At 41.4% G+C, this 20,918-nt stretch overlaps 1 protein-coding gene across 3 annotated transcripts in view; it reads right to left on the bottom strand.

The window, feature by feature from the left end:
- Positions 1-20,918, bottom strand: part of LOC122564136 (lysine-specific demethylase 2B-like) — a 163,434-nt gene that overhangs the window by 66,554 nt on the left and 75,962 nt on the right. For 2 of the 3 annotated variants that reach the window (XM_043718751.1, XM_043718753.1), the window contains exons 6-7: positions 18,188-18,226; positions 12,643-13,373 (exon numbers count right to left, since the gene is read on the bottom strand). In XM_043718751.1, the coding sequence (XP_043574686.1) occupies positions 12,643-13,373; positions 18,188-18,226 (770 nt within the window). The remainder of the gene's footprint in view (positions 1-12,642; positions 13,374-18,187; positions 18,227-20,918) is intronic. The other variant, XM_043718752.1, reaches the window with a different exon arrangement.

The following is a 20,918-nucleotide window of genomic DNA, read 5'->3' on the forward strand; positions in this document are numbered from 1 at the left end:
GCCAACAATGTTGGCATCACGAACCTGTTAGCTGTAGTAACTGGTTGAAACTTTATTGCTGGAACTGCACAGCAGGTCAGGCAGCATCTAGGGGACAGAAGATTCGACGTTTCGGGCACATGCCCTTCTTCAGGAATGAGCAGAGAGTGTTCAGCAGGAGAAGATAAAAGGTAGGGAGGAGGGACTTGGAGGAGGGGAGTTGGAAGTGGAGGAGATGCGGTGGAGGGCACCGTCGACCACGTCGCCTTCCTGACCTGCAGTCTTCTTGTTGACCTCTCCGCCTCCATCCTACTCCGACCTATCACCCTCACCTTGACCTCTTTCCACCTATCACATTTCCAACGCCCCTCCTCCAAGTCCCTCCTCCCTACCTTTTATCTTCTCCTGCTGAACACTCTCTGCTCATTCCTGAAGAAGGGCCTGTGCCCGAAACGTCGAATCTCCTGTTCCCTGGATGCTGCCTGACCTGCTGTGCTGTTCCAGCAATAAAGTTTCAACTTATAACATATCCTGGCTGGCCAGCTCTCCTATGCATTCTGCTCTCCAATGCTTGCTCCCTGGACAACATCCAACTGCAGCAAGTGTCTCAGTGTGAGTCAGAGAGTGCTGTGTCCTTATTTGCATGGAAACATTGCTCAACAACGGAGTTCCAGCCAACACCATCCAGCTAGATGGGCTCGCCTTGTTTTGCATCAATAGAAATGCAGCTCTGTGCGGTAAGGCACGGGGTGAGGGCCTGTATGTCTACATCAAAACGGAATGGTGCAAAGACTCTGTGCTAGTCTCCAGTTACTGCTCATCACCGGTGGTGTTTGTGACTGTTAGATGCAGACCATTTTATTTGCTGCGGGAATTCACCGCTATCCTTATACTTGGAGTGTATAATTCTCCCAGTACTAATGCTAAGGAAGCACTCTGAACTGAATGTGGCTATTAGTGGACTGCAGAATGCACATCCTGACTGTCTGTTAATTGTTGCTGGAGATTTCAACCACGTAAATCTTAAAACTGTGCTCCCTAAATTCCATCAGCATGTGGACTTTGCTATGAGAAGGGAGAACACGCTGGATCTGGTTCACACAAACATCTCCAATGCATACAGGGCAGAGCCCCAGCCCCACCTCAGCTCCTCAGACCACATCTGTTGTGCTAATCCCAGTGTACAGACCGCTCGGTGGATGTGTCAAACTGGTTCGGAAACAAGTGAAAACCTAGCAGGCAGGAGTCATTTCTACTCTTCAAAACTGATTTGAGTGCACTGAGTGGCGTGTGTTCAGGGAGGTGGCAACTGATAGCAACTCCATCAACTTAGAGGAGTACACGGTGTCAGCGATTTGCTACATTAGCAAGTGTATTGACAATGTCACTGTGACCAAGACCATCACTTCTCACCCCAACCAGAAGCTATGGATGACTGGAAAGGTGTGTGCGCTGCTGAGGACCCATGATTCAACCTTCAGAGCAGACATCAAGGTGGCCTGAAGAAGGGCTTATGCCCGAAACGTCGATTCTCCTGTTCCCTGGATGCTGCCTGACCTGCTGCGCTTTTCCAGCAACACATTTTCAGCTCTGATCTCCAGCATCTGTAGACCTCACTTTCTCCTCAAAGACACCAAGGTGGCCCTAACAACCGCAACGGCCAACCTGACCCAGGTCATCAAAGAGGCAAAGCCTGCATAAACACAGAATTCACAGCCACTTTCAGGACAGCGGCGATATACAGAGCATATGGAAGGGTATCCAGGCCATCAACTACAACCCAGCATCTCCTGCTTGTGCTGGTGATGCCTCCCTCCCCGTTGAGTTGAACAAGTTTTATGCACAGTTTGAGGCACTGAGACATGAAATGATGTGGCAGCGAGGAAGCTCCCCTCCTCCCATGACCGGGTGTGGCGTTTTTCCACAGCCAACATGAGAAAAACTGTATGCAGAGTCAACCCACAGAAGGTTGCTAGACCAGATAACATCCCTAGCAGAGTGGCTCAGAGGATGCTCTGACATACTGGCAAATGTTCTCACGGACATCTTCAACATCTCCCTGAGCTGTGCCATAGTTCCAAAGTGCTTCAAGGCTGCCACCATCGTCCCCATGTTGAGGTCGCCTTCAGCGTCCTGTCTCAATGACTACCGCCCTGTTGCACTTGCACCCATCATCATGAAGTGCTTAGAGAGGCTCATGAGAAGGCATATTAAGACCCTGCTGTCTCTCTCACTGGACACCCTGCAGTTTGCATATCGACCAAACTGGTTAACAGATGCCATTTCCACCACCCTCCATCTGGCCCTCACCCACCTGGAGAAGACAGACATCTACGTCAGACTAATGTAGAGAGATTTCAGTTCTGCATTTAACCCTATTGTTCCTCAGCAACAGATTGGAAAACTGAGTCTGCTGGGCCTAAGTACCTCCCTTTGTAACTGCATCCTGGACTTCCTGACTGGGAGACCTGTGTCAGTCTGGATCAGGAACATCATCTCCAACACCATCAGACTGAGCACGGCAGCGGGCCTCCAGGGCTGTGTGCTTAGTCCACTGCTGCTCGCCCTGCTGACACACTACTGTGCAGTGATGCACAGGTCAAATCACATCAAGATCGCTGATGGTACGACTGTAGCGTGTCTCATCAGCATGAAGTTGGGTCAGCATTCAGAGAGGAAGTGCAGCAGCTAATGGACTGGTGCAAAGCCAACAGCCTGTCTCTGAACATAGAAAAGACAAAAAAGGTGGATGTTTATTTCAGGACAGCATGGAGCGACCATTCTCTCCTGGACATCAACAGTTCCCCTGTGAAGACAATGAAGAGCACCAAATTTCTTGGCATACACTTGACAGAGAATCTCACCTGGACCCTCAACACCAGCTCCATAGCCAAGCCCAGCCCAGCAGAATCTCTAGTTTCTGTGCAGGCTGAGGAAAGCCCACCTCCCATCGTCATCACATTCTACAGAAGGTTCATTGACAGTACCCTGAGCAACTGCATCACTGCCTGATTTGGGAACTGCACTGTCTCGGATTGTAAGAGCCTACAAAGGATAGTGAGTACAGCTGAGAAGATCATCGGGGTCTCTCTTCCCTCCTTTACACCACACACTGCATCTGAAATGCTAAGAGCACTGTGGAAAATCCCCACACATCCGTCACTCAAACTCTTCTCCCTCCTGCCATCTGGCAGAACATACCAGAGCATTTGGTGTCTCACGGCCAGACTGTGCAACAGCTTCTTCCCCCAAGCCACCAGGCTCCTTAATTCAGTATGATCGGAGTCTTTCCCATCTGAAATTCTTTGCACAATTTTGAATTGCTGCTAGAAAAATGTCTATTATTTATCATTCTTCTATCATACTGTAAATTGTGTGTTTTGCATTTGTTATGCACTTTAGGGCAGGTATGAATGTGTAGTCTGTGCTGTCCATGTAACACTCTCGGTCCTGGAGGAACACTGTCTCCTTTTTACTGTATCTGTTGTATTTGGTAGAAAGGACAAATAAAAAGCTACTCTCTCTCTACTATCTGCCTAAATGTCTCTTGAATTTTGCCAAAATATCTGCTTATACCACCATCTATTGACCTCTATCCTGAACATACTGAAAAGATTGAATTCCAGAGTCTCTGGGGTACATAATTTTAAACATCCCCAATCCCTAGTGACAAAATTTCTTTTCAGCACAGTCCTAAAATAAGTTACCCTTTATTCTAAAATTGTGGCCCCTAGTTCTAGATCCCACCCCGACTTAAGCCTTTGGAATCATTTCTGCATGTACCTTCTCTAGCCCTTTAACAATTTTCTAAGTTTCAATGAGATGACAATAGTGATTGGAGTCATAGAGTCATAGAGATGTACAGCATGGAAACAGACCCTTCAGTCCAACCTGTCCATCTCAACCAGATATCCCAATCTCGTCCCACCTGCTAGCACCCGGCCAATATCCCTCCAAACCCTTCCTATTCATATTCCCATCCAAATGCCTCTTAAATGTTGCAATTGTACCAGCCTCCACCACTTCCTCCTGCAGCTCATTCCACACAAGTACCACCCTCTGCATGAAAATGTTGCCCCTTAGGTCTCTTTTATATCTTTCCCCTCTCACCCTAAACCTATACCCTCTAGTTCTGGACTCCCCGACTCCAGGGAAAAGACTGTCTATTTATCCTATCCATGCCCCTCATAATTTTGTAAACCTCTATAAGGCCACCCCTCAGCCTCTGACGCTCCAGGAAAACAGTCCCAGCCTGTTCAGCCTCTCCCTATAGCTCAAACCCGATAGGAAGGAGACCAGAATTGCATGCAATATTCCAATAGTGGCCTAATCAATGTCCTGTACAGCTGCAACATGACCTCCCAACTCCTGTACTCCATACACTGACCAATAAAGGAAAGCATAGCAAATGCCTTCTTCACTATCCTATCTACCTGCGACTCCACTTTCAAGGAGCTATGAACTTGCACTCCAAGGTCTCTTTGTTCAGCAACACTCCCTAGGACCTTAGCATTAAGTGTATACGTCCTGCTAAGATTTGCTTTTCCAAAATGCAGCACCTCGCATTTATTTGAATTAAACTCCATCTGCCACACTGGCCCATCTGGTCTACACCCTGTTGTAATCTGAGGTAACCCTCTTCGCTGTCCACTACACCTCCAATTTTGGTGTCATCTGCAAACTTACTAACTGTACCTCTTATGCTCGCATCCAAATCATTTATATAAATGACGAAAAGTAGAGGACTCAGCACCGATCCTTGTGGCACTCCATTGGTCACAGGCCTCCAGTCTGAAAAACAACCCTCCACCACCACCCTTTGTCTTCTACCTTTGAGCCAGTTCTGTATCCAAATGGCTAGCTCTCCCTGCATTCCATGAGATCTAACCTTGCTAACCAGTCTCCCATGGGGAACCTTGTCAAACGCCTTATTGAAGACCATATAGATCACATCTACCACTCTGCCCTCATCAATCTTCTTTGTTACTTCTTCAAAAAGCTCAATCAAGTTTGAGAGACATGATTTCCCATGCACAAAGCCATGTTAACTATCCGAATCAGTCCTTGCCTTTCCAAATACATGTACATCCTGTCCCTCAGGATTCCCTCCAACTTGTCCACCATTGAGGTCAGGCTCACCAGTTTATTGTTCCCTGGCTTGTCTTTACCGCCCTTCTTAAACGGTGGCACCAGGTTAGCCAACCTCCAGTCTTCCGGCACCTTACCTGTGACTATCGATGATACAAATATCTCATCAAGAGGCCCAGCAATCACTTCTCTAGCTTCCCACAGAGTTCTCGGGTACACCTGATCAGGACCTGGGGATTTATCCACCTTTAACCTTATCAAGGCATCCAGCACTTCCTCCTCTGTAATCTGGACATTTTACAAGATGTCACAATCTATTTCCCTACAGTCTATATCTTCCATATCCTTTACCACAGTAAATACTGATGCAAAATATTCATTTAGTACCTCCCCCATTTTGTGTGGCTCCTTTATATATTTGTAAAAACCCTTTGGATTCTCCTTAATTCTATTTGCCAAAGCTATCTCATGTCCCCGTTTTGCCCTCCTGATTTCCCCCTTAAGTATGCTCCTACTTCCTTTATACTCTAAGGATTCACTCGATCTATCCTGTCTATACCTGACATATGCTTCCTTCTTTAGTACTCCACTGGTTAGGGATCCCTTTGGCATGTCCTGAGATTGTGAAAGGTGCTCTATTAATTCAGGTTCTCTCTATTCTAAACAACACCGAGACAAGAGGAGGAATACAGCTGGTCTAGCTCGCTGAGATATTTAATATGATCATAACTAATCCTAGGCAGTTCAACTCCATTTTTTCACTTGCGCCCCATATCCCTTGGTTCTCTAAGATCCTAAAAATATCTGTCTCAACAATCCACTACTTGGAGTTAGAGAATTTTAAAGATTCACAACCTTTTGTGATGAAATGTTTCTTTCTCAGTCCCAAATGATTGACCCCGATCCTGAAACAGTGTCTCCTTGCTATGAATTACCCACCCAGAGGAAACAACGTCTCAGTGTCAAGTCCCACCATAACCTTGAAGATTCTACTAAAATCTCCACAGAACATAGATCCAATTTATTTAGTTTATCGGAGGACAACTCTCACATTACCCAGAGAGACTGTAGCAACAGAGAAGGAAAAGTTGGACTCTAAGTTATCTTTCTTTACTTTTATTTTAAGTAAATGTGAATGGCACCTATACACGGTAATGGTACGCACTTTTCACTGTATTCTTTATTGAATACATGCGACAATAAATGATTCGATTCAATTCAATTCAAAAGCATTGCTAGAGGCAATCTTGTCAAACTTCACTGTACTTTCTGTGTAAGGATATCCTTCCTTAGATATGGATACCAAAATTGCACAACAGTATTTCAAAGGGATCTCACCAAAATGCCACACAATTGAAACAAGACTTATTTTGGTCCCAGGTTTTTTTGTGCGGCTACCTTTCCAATGTTGGAATATATAATCTGCTCACATATTGCCTCCTGAAATGTGACATCATCTGTGCCAATCTAATTGTGACTTTCTATTTGATGCTGTTTGTATTCACATTCTGGAGGACTACTCTTCTTGTGGTGGCTTCCTAAGAAATTATGGTATCTCTATCATGTAGCAGATTTATAGACTCACAGAAAGATGGGCATATGATCCTGCAGCTAGGTGGGATGACAAATTTAGTATAATAAAAGCCAGGAACCAGCTCAAGGATGTTCAAATCCTTGGTCACCACCTAAAGCCGCACCAATAATCAATTGATATTAAATTGATCAATTATCCACATGCATCATTTGAAGTTACTGAACAAACAGTAATGTTAGGTAAAGTTATAATTTGTAAATAAAAGTCAATTAAATTTTTCACTGGAGCGTAGGAGGCTGAGGTTTTATAAACTTCTAGAAGTTTATAAAGTCATGGATAGGGTGAATAGGTAAGGTCTTTTTTCCCCAGGGTGGGTAAGTCCAGAACTAAAGGGGTATAGGTTTAAAGCTCAAGGGAAAAGATTTAAAAAGAGACCCAAGGGGCAACTTTTTCCACGGAGGGTGGTACATGTTTGGAATTAACTTCCAGTGAAGTGGTGGATATGGGTACAGTTATAACGTTTAAAAGACATTTGGATAAGTAGATGAATAGGAAAGGTTTGGAGGGATATGGGCCAGGAGCAGGCAGGTGTGGGACTAGTTTAGTTTGGGAACATGGTCTCTCCCTGCTATAGGAAGAATGTTCTGAAACTTGAAAGGGTTCAGAAAAGGATGTTGGAGACTTTGAGCCATAGGAAGAGGTTGGAAAGGCTGGGGCTGTTGTGGCTGGAGCATCGCAGGCTGAGGGGTAACCTTATAGAGATTTACAAAATCATGATTTGCATGGATAGGGTAAATAAACAGGGTAGGGGAGTCCAAAACTAGAGGGGCATAGGTGAGAGATTGGGTTGGGATATCTGGTCGGCACGGTTGGGTTGGACCGAAGGATCTGTTTCCGTGCTGTACATCTCTATGATTCTATGAGACGGGGAAAAGGACCTGAGGGGCAACCTTTTCACACAGTGTGGTGTGTGTATGGAACAAGCTGCCAGAGAAAAAGTGGAGGAGACTGGTACAATGACATCACTTAAAAGGCATCTGGATGGGTATATGAGTAAAGGGATGTGAGCCAACTACTGGCAAATGGGAGTAATTAATTTAGGATATCTGGGCAGACACGGACGAGTTGGACCGAAAGGTCCGTTTGTGTGCTGCATGACTCGGACTCTAAATTAGGAATTCTAAATATTGTACATTTGAAAGCGTGATTTTGGGATAGCATTTATAGAATATTTGTATCAGAGGAATTAAGGGAACGATACTTATAACATCATCCTGATTTGTCCTTTGCTAACAGCTAACATTCCAATTCTATCATGTAACTATTGCCTGAATGCAAAGTACTAAGAGCATATCAGGGCACCACAACTTAGGAAGGATATATTGGCTTTGGACAGGGTACAATGTAGGTTTACAAGAATGATACCTGGTCTTCAGGGTTAAGTCATAAGGAGAGATTATACATACTAAACCTGTTCTCTCTAGAATTTAGAAATCTGTGATCAAAGTCTTCAAGATATTAACATGAAATCACAGAGTACATAAAGATAAGCTGTTTCCACTGGTCAGGAATTCTAGAACAAGAGGCAATCGTCTGACAATTAGGGCCAGACTGTTCAGGAGAGATGTTGGGAAGCACTTCTACAAAGACTCTTCCACAAATGGCAGTAGATACTGGATCGTTTGTTTATTTTAAACCAGAGATAGATAATTTGTTAACTGTGTTTTCTCTCTAAAATGCTGCCAGACCTGTAAACTATCATGGGATAATGGGCCAAAAGCAGGCATAAACAGCAAGGCCACATTTCAGCTATGGTCTTACTGAATGGTAGAACAGGCTCGAGGGGTTGAATGGCCTACTCCTCCTCTTATGTTCCAAATACAGTTCAGTTTTAACATGGAAAACATTGCTTTCAAAGTGGTTGGGAACGAGCATTCAATATTGCAACATGTGGATTTCTTTATTTTGATATCACCACTTCGGGTACTTGAACACAAATATAGATGTTTACAGTATGAATGGTAACTACTTGAGCAGCTGGGCCTATACTGCTTTTTGTTACAGCAAAAATGTAGTTCTATAGTTTTCTCTAAAGAGATGTATATTTTGTTGTTCCAAGATTCTCATTTCCCTGCACTTGGTCCATATCCTTCAAAATTTTCCTATCCATGTATTTGTCCAAATGCCTTTTCAATGTTGTTAATGTACTTGCCTCAACCATTTCTGCTGGCAGTTCATTCCATATGAGTATCAGTCTCTCTGTAAAAATGTTGCCCCTCAGATTCCCTTTCATTCTTTTCCCTTTAACCTTAAACCGAAACTCTCTAGTCCACAATTCCCCAACCCTGGGAAAAAGACTGAGTGCATTCACCCTATCCATGCCTCTCATGATATTATACACCTCTAAAGGTCTTCCCTCAGTCTCCTAAACTCCAAAAGAAAAAAGGTCCTAGCATGTCCAATTTCTCCCGATAACTCAGACCATTGAATCCTAACAATATCCTTGTAAATTTCTTCTGCACTCTTTGCAGTTTAATAACATCCTTCCTATAGCAGGGTGACCAAAACGGAACACAATTTTCCAAGTACAGCCCACCAATGTCCTGTATAATTGCAACATAACTTCCCAACTTCTACACTCCATGCTCTGATTGAAGGTCAGTGTGCCAAAAGTCTTCTTCACTGCCCTGTCTCCCTGTGACTCCACTTTCAAAAACAGTGCACCCGAACTCCAAGATCCCTTTGTTCTACTACACTCCTTACGGCCCTACTGTTCACTGTAAAACGCCTACCTTGATTTGACTTTCCAAAATGCAAGACCTCATACTTACCTATACTAAACTGCATTTGCCAGGTCAGGTGACTTCCCCAGCTGATCAAGGTCCTGCTGCAATTCTTCCACTATTATCCTTTGCTTCCTACCATCAAGTCCTTGTGTACTCAAAAGGAGTCCCTAAAATAACTACATTCTTGATATTTGCAGATCCATTCTATTTTGTTCAAAAGCACACAATCTGTGAACACTGTCAGTGTGGCAGTTTATAAATTCCTACATTGGAAATAAAAGCAGTCTGACTCCAGGTTAAGACACAGACTAGACTCAAAGAATGGCCTCACACCTAAAATGCACTGTCTGACCTGAGATGTTACTTTTTTTATATTGATAAAATCTTAAAATTATTTTGGGGCAGTGACTTGAAAGAAATTCTGGGATTTACATATTGATCAATTGAAACCTGCATCTCCATTCCAACTGATTAAAGACTTAACAGCTATCTAGGTTTGTTCAATACATTCATCAGTTTTATGACTCTTTGATCTTTTACTGATAAAAAGTGTCCCCAGCATATTCTCGCTCACCAGTTACGTGGAGGAGGAGCAGGGCTCCAAAAGCTTATGGTTTCAAATAAACCTATTGGACTATACCCAGTGTCGTGTGATTTCTGACTTTGTCCACCCCAGTCCAAAACTGGCACCTCCATCATTACAAGTAAAAAGCGAGAAATGAGTACTTTAGGGACTGCATGAAGTACCTGGACCAAGTAAAAAATGGCGAGGGACTACACACAACACCCAAGAAGATCAAGGTCATCATGAAGGCCCATAGACCAAAGAATGCGTCTCAACTGAGACCGTTCTTGGGACTTGTCAATTATTATAGCAAATTAGTCTCAAATCTGGCATCTATACCAAAATACTTGGATCAGCTGCTGGAAAAAGGGTGGCTGCGGAAATGTACTTTAGGAATGTGAGAAGGCTTATCGGGAGGTGAAGCAAGCCTTAAAAAAGTTAAACCGTTTTGACCTGAAGTTATCACTACAGTTTTCGTGTGACACCTCACCTCATGGGGTTGGTACTGTACTGTCGCATATCTTATTGAATGAAGGGGAAAGGTCTGTCGCATTATCATCAAGGTCACAAATGCAGAGAAGAATTATGCCCAAGTTGAAAATGGAGGATTGGGCATAACTATTGGTATTAAGAAGTTCACCCATTTCCTTTAAGGCAGGCACTCTTCGCTACTGACCAATCATAGGCAACTAACCTTCATTTTTGATTCGTATAAGGGAATACCTCGAATGACAGCAGCATGTCTGCAAAGATGGGCACTGACTCAGTCAGCTTTTCACATGAAATCAGCCACTGAGAAGCAAATAAACACAGCGATACAGATGCCTTGTCAAGGCTGCTGTACTGGGGAATAAGGTCCCTTATGAATGTAGCAATCTAGTTTCAAGTATACACTGTGCATTCGCATTTGTGAACGAGAGTGTCCAGGTTAAACAACCTCTACCAGTGATCAACTCCGGAGAAAACAGGGCCCCTCAATGTAAAATGACTTCACATCAAAAGCAGATTTTTACGTCTGACTTTCTAAGCTCCACAGAAGTTTATCATTGTTTTCAATTGACAATAAAATAGGTTAAGGTTCACAACGCAACATAGCATAAGTAAACCTTTAGCTCCATGTTAATCACTTCATGTAACAATTTATTTTGTGAAACTTGAAAGGGTTCAGAAAAGATTTACAAGGATGTTGCCAGGGTTGGGGATTTGAGCTAGAGGGAGAGGCTTAACAGGCTGGAGCTGTTTACCTGGAAGCTGAGGGGTGACCTTATAGAGGCTTACAAAATTATGAGGGGCATGGACAGTGTAAATAGACAAAGTCTTTTACCTGGGGTCGGGGAGCCCAGAACTAGAGGGCATAGGTTTAGGACGAGGGGGATAGGATATAAGAGACACCGAAGGGGCAACTTTTTCACAGAGTGGTACGTGTATGGAATGAGCTGCCAGAGGAAGTGGTGGAGGCTGGTACAATTGCAACATTTAACAGGCATTTGGATGGGTATATGAATAGGAAGGGTTTGGAGGGATATGGGTCAGGTGCTGGCAGGTGGGACTAGATTGGGTTGGGGTATCTGGTCGGCATGGACGAGTAAGACCGAAGGGTCAGTTTCCACGCTGTACGTCTCTATGACTCTATTTGAGAAGCAATTCAAGTTATAAACCAGGAAAATTAAACATTAAACAAGTTAAAAATGTTAGGAAAGTAGTAGTGGTAGAGAGTGTGGTTATAAATTTCAATTTATTTTTTTTAGGTACATTTTTCATATAGCAACCTTCACATATTCAGTTTACCATGATTGGTGCAAAAATTATTTATTCATGAGATGTGAGCATCGCAGGCCAGTTATTTGTTGCCCATTCTTGATTGCCCTTGAGGTGACGGCAGTGGGCTACTTATTTCAGAACTCAACAGGTCCATCTGGGGTTTTTGGAAGGGAGTTCCAAGATACAATAATTAATGTAATCCTTTGAATTCACCACCCCCATTGCATTCCAGTTCAGGAGCCTGTATAAATTAAAACCAAATTGTACACTACAGTGTCTTGAGTAAATTTCAGAGTGCTCATTCTTAAGCAAAACACTGCAGAAGCTGGAAATTCAAAACAGAAACAGAACAAGTTGGAAACCATCAGATCTGACAGTTCTGACAAAAGGCCATCGGACTGAAACCTTATTTTTCTCTCCACACATGCCAAGACACCAAAATATTGCCAGCATTTTCTGGTTCTAAATTAGACAAGTAATCATTAAGTTTTGACTATACAATTGCATAAAACCTTGTAAGACGACAGAGGCTCACTTCATTTTTCTTTTCAAAAACATTGTGGCTATACAAAGTTAAAAATCACACAATACCAGGTTATAGTCCAACAGGTTTAATAGGAAGCACACTAGCTTTTGGAGCGTCGCTCCTTCATCAGGTTGTCCTGATGAAGGAGCGGCGCTCCGAAAGCTAGTGTGCTTCCAATTAAACCTGTTGGACTATAACCTGGTGTTATGTGATTTTTAACTTTGTACACCCCAGTCCAACACCGGCATCTCCAAATTGTGGCAGTATTTCACGTACAAGTAACTGGACTACCCAAATTATGATTAACCAGAAAAGGGGAAGAACTGAGTAACTGAAATACTGGCAGAATTCATTTCTGAGAACTTCAGCAACTAAAATACACTTTTGACATCACTGCACTTACCATTTGCTCCAGGTTTTGCACACTCTCATACAGATGCACAGATCCTTATGGCTGAGGTACCTGAATATTGCCAGCCACACTTCCCGATGCATCACATGTTTTGAGCCACCAGCCAATGGTAGCGAATCAGGCTCAGGACTATCAGGTGGAGGTCGCACCACATGCCGCTCCATTTGAAATGGCTTAGGAGGAGACTGCACAGAGACTTTGCTTAGTATCGGAGGACGAGGCAAACCTCCTAGAACTTTGTGACAAAATTGGCTAGATGGCCCATTTTTCTTCTTCAATGAAACCTCCACTGTCCTAAAGGAGTTTCTTTTCATACTCTCCCCTCTCAGGGAATAATAGTTATTTTCTCGCTCTTTTGAGGCCAAAAGCGAATTAGTTTTTACACTTTTTGCATTCTCTTCATCATCTTCCTCCTCCTCTTCATCATCTTCCTCACTAAAAATATCATTAGAAAGCCTTCTGAGCTTGGACCTTTGGTTATCAGCCTTTGCAACAGACCTTGGACTAGATCCACCACTACTTCCTGTTGATCTCTCTAAGCTGGAATCTGAACCAGAACTTGAATTGGAGTCTGAATCAGAACTAGAGCTAGAGCTGGTTGCTTCATTTCGGTTGACACGTTTCATCATTTGTCGTATCCGTTCTATTCTTTCTGCATCTGCTGATCTTTCAAGATGATTTGCTTTAGTGCATTCTTCAGAATCTGGAGTTGTTTTCCGTTTCTAAAAGAACAAAAATCAAATACAAAAAAAGAGTTTAAAAAATTAAAAATCCTCAAAATGCTAAACTTCAAATATTTGCAAAGTCAAAAATGTTTTAATGGTTACAGTAAGCCTCAAATGATAAAATGGTTAATTACTTTCCATTGCCAAAGAAAGTAACTCTTCTATTCAATTTTGCTAATTATTAAAAGAAAAAAGGGACCAGCAAGAGGCAGAGCCTTGAAAATCAGACTTTTGACTAATCACAAATTTTGAGTTTGAAATAAGTGAAGCCACAGTGGATTTTGTTTAATCTACTTTTTTTTGGAAATGTGGAATTCCTGTCAAAGTAAATGTTGACAAATGGAAATTAATGTGGGAGCAAAAAGTATCACTTCCCTCCTGGCTTTATTCTGTTCCAAATGAAGTTATTGTTGTTACAAAAAATGTTTTAAAGCTTTTTGCATTTAATAATTTATTCTACCATGCAGTGAGCAGACAAATGCAGTAACCATTTTGGCCACAGCACATTAGTCCAGCAGGAAAACACTTTTGGTGGGGCTGGAAAATGAAGAAAAGTTAAGCAGATCATCAGGAGAATTCAGCTATTTTTCAAATGAGCTATGGAGTCATTAACATCTCACCCAAAGGTTGCGTCTCAGAATGCAACAGTGCAGCTGCATTTTATACTGAAAGATTGACTAAATTTGTTTGCTCAAAAATTGGACTAGGACTTTAACTCATTTTTGCCACAGAAACAGTATCAAAATACAGTCTGTCCTTCTATAATACGATGGTTGCATACCTTCGCAACCCCGTGTTATAGAAAAATCACACTTTAGAAACAGCATTTAAAGTGTTGGCTCTGTGATCACATGATAGTCAACACACATTTTAAAAGTTCCCACTTTGAACAGCATCTCCAATTCGTCAATCTCATTACGGCAAATTCGCTTTGACGAAGTACGCGTTATAGTAGAGCGACCTGTAAATCCAACAAGACAGTTTTAAGGTCTACTTGATTTACTGGTCCTCTTCACAAGAATCAAAAAACTGAATTTTAAAATGTGGGTTTTTGCAACTTAATTTGATATCAAAAATAAAATAAGAAATTTTAAAAGTCTATGCTAATGAACAAATTGTCAGGCAAGTCAGAAGTGGGCAAACCATGATTTCCTTCTTTCTATTAGAAAATCTGCGACATTGTACAAGAAAGTGCAGTTTCACTTGACAGAGTTAATCTTAGCAAATACAGTTGCGATCTTGAATTCTGGCTTCTGAATCAGACTGGGATAAACAGACGAAATTAGTCAACAAAACAGATTTACAAGCCATTTCATCCAAAACTGTAGGATAATCAAGTAGGGCCCATTAATCTGTTAATGGTGCAAGTGTAATGCTGTCCCGAGCAATATAACATCTGGGATTACATTCAATCCTTACCGAACTTCCAATTACTAAATTTGGCATGATGACTGTAAAACATTCAGAATGGCCTCTTTCTCAGTCATGGCATACAAGGAACAGGAAAAATGCTCGAGAAAATATTTAGGATTGTCTCATTGCAGTTTCAACACATTATATACATGCTTAAATTTAGGCAAAGCAAAATAAAATGATGGTTTAACCAACGTGATCTTAATATCTTGCTATAAAAAGTAAAACTAACAGAAAATGCTGCAGAGAGACATTCAGCCAGTCAGGCAGCAGCTCTGGAGAGGTGGTGGTAAAATACCCCATGTTCTTGACCAGAAATGGAATTACTAGGGCTTAGTAGTAACACACTCTCTCTGAATCGGTTGTAAGTTCAAGTTCTACTGAAGCCTGAAATCTGGGTTGGAACTTAATGCAGTATTGATGGAATGCTGCACTGTCAAAATCTTGAGATAAAATATTAAGTTAAACATATCACAAATCTCATGGAGCCATTTTGAAGAAAACTTTGCCAGAGTGGTTTCCTAGACAAAGGTTTTCCCTCTCAAGCAACATCACACTGAGAATAACTGGTCATCATGTGCCATTTGGGACACAAAGTCACAAAAGTTGTGACCATGAATTCATGTTCTTTTCTACTGATGAAACAATAACCCAATTCCTTACTGAGGGATCAGTTGCTTCTGACAATTCTGTTTTTATTTTATACTCAGCTACTTTGCTCACAAACTATTTCAAAAGTAGGTCATACAGAAATGGCAAAAAAACTTAAATTTGCCTTTTAAATAAAGAGATTTGTTTTATAGCATACGAACAAAATTACTGCAAAAGCAAAATATGAATGTGATTATAAAATGCTAAAGTAGCAGTGTGGGGATAGAACTTTGGCTCAATGCCATATTGTACTTGGGGCCAAACAAAATCTAAATGCAGAGAGAGAACAAAACTATAAGTTCGCAGTTCTCCAGATTAAGATGGCCAATGAACACCAACGTAACCTATTCAGCATAAAATATTGCAAATCTCACAAAGTTTAAATTGCCTTCTCTGGAAAGCTGAATTTGAAAGTCACAGTTGAAGTTGAATTTTTCTTTAAAACATTAAGTATCAGAAACAATTTTTGTTTTAAAAAGGTACAACAGATAGCAATATTTATTTCAATTACAATGCATGAGCAGATACCAATAAGGAAAAATAATAAAGAAAGACAGAGATAGGTTTATATTGTACTTTCCACAGCCACTGGGCATCTCAAACACTTGCAACTTATTAAGCAGCCCCATGATTAGTCATTTCTATAAAAAGGTATAGAATACAGCAGCCAATTTACGCAGAACAAATTCCCACAAACAGCAAATGATAATGACCAGATATACAGTTTTGGTCATGCTGATTCAGGAATAAATGTTGGCCAGGAGACGAGGATAACATTTGTTTTTGGAAAGAGTATTGTGGGGCTGTTTAATCCATCCAAATAACAAATGGGGACTGGGGTTTAACATCCCATCTGAAAGACAGCACCTCCTAGAGAGCAATACACCCTCAGTAGTTGACTGCAGCATTAGCCTTGATTTTTGTGCTCAAGCCTTAGAGTGGGATTTCAAGCAGAATCTTGTGACTTAGGGGCAAAAATCATTTCAACTAAGCTACACAATGCTCAACAACAGCCATAATTTAGTTAAACAATATCAGCCAGAGTAAAATTATTTAGCCATCTTTGTTGAAAGCCAACTCTTAGATAAGAGGTTAAATATGCTGACTCAACGTGCATTATTTACATGTGAAATGTCATTTTAGACAGCATGCAAAACACATGACATTATAAATTCCTTATTACCCAAGATCAATTAAGCAGATTGATGGAGTATCACATTAATGATACTTCTTGTCAAAGTAACAAAGCAAAACAAATCAGACAGCAGATTTCAACTTTGTTTAATTGGGATGTGTTAAGCAACACAAGCTATCAATTTAATTGTATCCTTGAAATGATAATGGCTCAAAACAAAATTGTCAGAGACCATACATACAACTGAAAATATGCGTCATGACATTATGGACATCCTAACACTTGTACATATGATGGAACTGCCTGGCAAGTTTAAAACTTCTAAAATGCAATTCCTTTACCACCCAGGAACCTACATTAGGGCAGAGAAGTTAAAAATCACACAACACCAGGTAATGGTCCAACAGGTTTATTTGGAAGCACCAGCTTTCGAAGCGCTGCTCCTTCATCAGGTGGTTGTAAATTAGGGCAGAGAATTGGGCGAGATACACTTGATAAATCTTGACACTTACCAAGAAAATCTTAATTTGAAACCTGGCCTATCAGCTGGGTAATACCCTAACCAACTCCTCAATAACATCAACCCCTAGTCCCCACTATCTAACACATCACCTATGCATTTACTAACCCACATGAAATAATTTAAAGACCCAGCCTTTAAATACTTATCACAATTTAACAGCTACAGCCATAAAATGGAAACCTCCATCACTCTCAGCCCTCATCTTTGAGAGTGGATGACAACTTACATCTATTAACAAATTTAAATTTAACTAATTTCAAAAGTAAATCTGAGAAAGTATTCCAGTATAGCCAGCAGGATCTTAGCTGTAGTTGGCAATCCAGCATGATACAAATGGAAAGGCACATGCTTGTGAAGGATTTACTAAAGCAGCAATAGGTCAGTATATGGGGTTGCCAATACATTCTCCAGATTTAAAAATCAACAAAATGGCTGTCACTACCTTATGAATTCTGGAAATTCTCAAAAAATGTCAAATATCTCTATTAACTGATCCAAAGCAAATGAAAACACATACACATGGTCACACAGTATCAAAATATTGCCTGATGCCAGAAAAATCAATTTCAGCAACAAAGTTAGTGCCTTCAAGATGACAGCCTAGATGATTAGAAAAAGAAAATTAAGGATGGTGCTCAGCAGAAAATTCTCTCCATTCACCAGTGTGATTATAAGAGAACTTTGCACTCATTAGATACTCAAGTCAATTTATAGAGAGACTATTAGTTAGGAAGGAAACTCTCTGAATTCAGGATTTAAGGAAATAAAAAACAAAACATCAAAAATATAAATGAATATTTCTAAATTATTTGACCACAGCAATACTTCTGGTGTACTAAAATAACCAAGAGAACAAACTGAACGTAACTGGCGTCCTTTGTGGAGTTTGTCAAGTTATAGACTTGCCGTTTGGAGTCCATGAAACGCACAGCCATGCACCTTCAAAACTGAACAAATGAAAAGACTGGAAAAAGAGTACCCAAAAACTCAAGCTTCTTGGTTAAAAAAATTTCACAAACTTGATCATTTTAACAGAGACAAACCAAAACTACATGCATGCAAGTTTTAAGATCGAGCAACATTGCCTACCTTCCGCTTTAGAAGTTTGTCATCCTTTCCACCTCTTAGCTAAAGAGAACAAAAACACACCCATGAAAATATATAATTGATCATTGATCAGTAATAAGAATATTTTTGTATAATGAATACAATGTTTCCGAAATGCCCAACAGGCATTTGCATTGTAAATATAATCTTTGATTTTTAAATAAAGGAAGGCATTAGGAACACATGAAGCCTGTTTTGAAATTGAGATCATGGATATCATGTGACTTAACTCCAGATATCTGCCTCATATTCCTTAATACCTTTGGAAAGAGATCTATCAATTCCAGATTTAAAGTTAAAGAATTTTTCTAACATCAACTGCTGTTTTCAAAAGAGAACTCCAAACATCTACTATCGTTTCCACATTTCCTAATTGCACGCTTGAAAAATCTGGCTGCATTTTTTAAACACTTTCCCAAGTGAGAGACTCCCATGCTCAAAGGAACATGTTTTTCTCAGTCTATCCTATCACATCTTAGATTTCTTGAAAATCAGATGCAACACTCCAGGTTTGAGGGTACATGATAGACAATGAGGATCTGTAAAAGCCACAGTATTGAAGCCAGAGTTGAAATGAAAGTTCATCATAGAGTTAGAGATGTACAACACGAAAACAGACCCTTCGGTCCAACTCGTCCATGCTGACCAGATATCCCAACCTAATCTATTTCCACCTGCCAGCACCAGGCCCATATCCCTCCAAACCTTTCCTATTCATTTACCCATGCAGATGCCTTTTAAACGCTGCAATTGTACTAGCCGCCACCACTTTCTCTGGCAGCTCATTCATACACGTACCACCCTGTGTGAAAACATTGCCCCTCAGGTCTCTTTTACATCTTTCCCCTCTCACCTCAAACCTTTGCCCTCTAGTTCTGGACATCCCCACCCCAGGGAAAAGACTTTGTCTATTCATTCTATCCATGCCGCTCATGATTTTATAAACTTCTATACGGTCACCCCTCAGCCTCCAACGTTCCAGGGAAAACAGTCCTAGCCTGTTCAGCCTCTCCTTCTCGCTCAAATCCTCCAAACTTGGCAACATCCTTGTAAATCTTTCCTGAACCCTTTCAAGTTTCACAACATCTTTCCGATAGGAAGGTGACCGGAATTGCACACAATATTCCAACAGTGGCCTAACCAATGTCCTGTACAGCCGCAACATGACCTCCCAACTCCTGTACTCAATACTCTGACCAATAAAGGAAAGCATATCAAACGCCACCTTCACTATCCTATCAACCTGCAACTCCACTTTCAAGGAGTTATGAACCTGCACTCCAAGGCAGAAAGATCATCTTGGCCAGGACTTGTTTGACAATCATTTCCAATGGAACAGAGTTCTGTGAAGTCATCTTTCACAGACTGTAAATGTATTGATGCTGCAGAGACCAGCAATTTCCTGCTTAATCCTAATTACAAATACAGTTTATAGTTTGGTTTATCCTTTCTTTGTTTTCCCTATTGTTTAATCAAAGTTAAGGTTACAAAGTGATGGAAGCTTTCACAACATCTGATGCTCCCTCATTCAGTCATGACTAAATTTAATGCTAGTATTTAGGATGCTACCATTCAGATAGGGTTAGAACACCATACGGTTCTAAAGATGGTGAGCATCTCTAACTTCACTCTTGCAGCTGCAGTGACAATTATAGTTGATCACATAGTTGATAATGAAAAGTGAACACACATTTAGAATATATTTATTTGTTTTGCTATTTACAATAAAGTTTCATTCATGCCATCTACATGGCCTCAAATGGGTGTTCTTTTTCTCTTTCACTCCCACGACATCTAGGTGCAGTTTTGGCATCTGTTGATGAGGTGGAGGGTGTATGTTCGTCATGGAGTTTTGGTTGTGAAAATCTGAGGGAATTTGTGGATAGAAAGCTCAGACATGCTCAGAGGGTGTCCTGCAAGATGCAGACTCACCCTCAACTTGAAATTGTACAGGGTTCTATTTTGCAGGCAAAGTGGGGGGGGGTTGGAGGGGTGGTGTTAGTGCTGGAACCTTTTCACATGTCTCAAGAGAAGCTTTCTGGGGAGCCTGTTTTTGGCACCTTTTCTGATTAATAGCCTACTGACACAACCTGCTTCCTCATGAGGAAGAGGTACCTAGAATGAGGTCAAGGTCCCTCATCACCCAGTTGCTTTGCCATTGTTGCTGAGCACCAATGGTTAGAGCAATGATGTGCATATCCGATTGATGCTCCGAATGCTGGACTTGGCTGTCCGTGGCAGTCGTCAACTGTTCACGCAGACAGCCAGACACATGCAGGCCCGTGTCAGCATTAACAGACTCCTCCAATCTTCAATCCAGTTTGCCAAGTGCCTCTGACAAACCTGCCTACTGCTCCTGTGACTTTGCATTTTAATAAAGTTACTAATGACGAATAGCATGAGGTCTTCTTTTGCCTTGGGCAGAGTAGATGCCTAATCTCTAGTAGGCTTCCGGGTGCCAGCAACCTGTGGTATTTCTTCCTCAGGCAGCTGCGGAGATGTGCCAGTGATGTCTTCCTGCTTCAAATCCAGCTGAAACATCAGATACTACTGAGGTATCAGTTTCAGAGCTGATAAGGATGCAGGGACAACCTTGCCAGTGCTGCCTCCTGAGGGGTCTGTGGTTTCTTCTTCAGAACAGGTGGTTGCAGTGTTGGCTAGAGTGACTGCTGTATTCAGGGAACAGCATGTGAAAATGCCACTGGTGCCTGCA

This window comes from Chiloscyllium plagiosum, chromosome 28 (assembly GCF_004010195.1).
Source record: "Chiloscyllium plagiosum isolate BGI_BamShark_2017 chromosome 28, ASM401019v2, whole genome shotgun sequence".
In the NCBI taxonomy this organism is placed as follows: Eukaryota; Metazoa; Chordata; class Chondrichthyes; order Orectolobiformes; family Hemiscylliidae; genus Chiloscyllium; species Chiloscyllium plagiosum.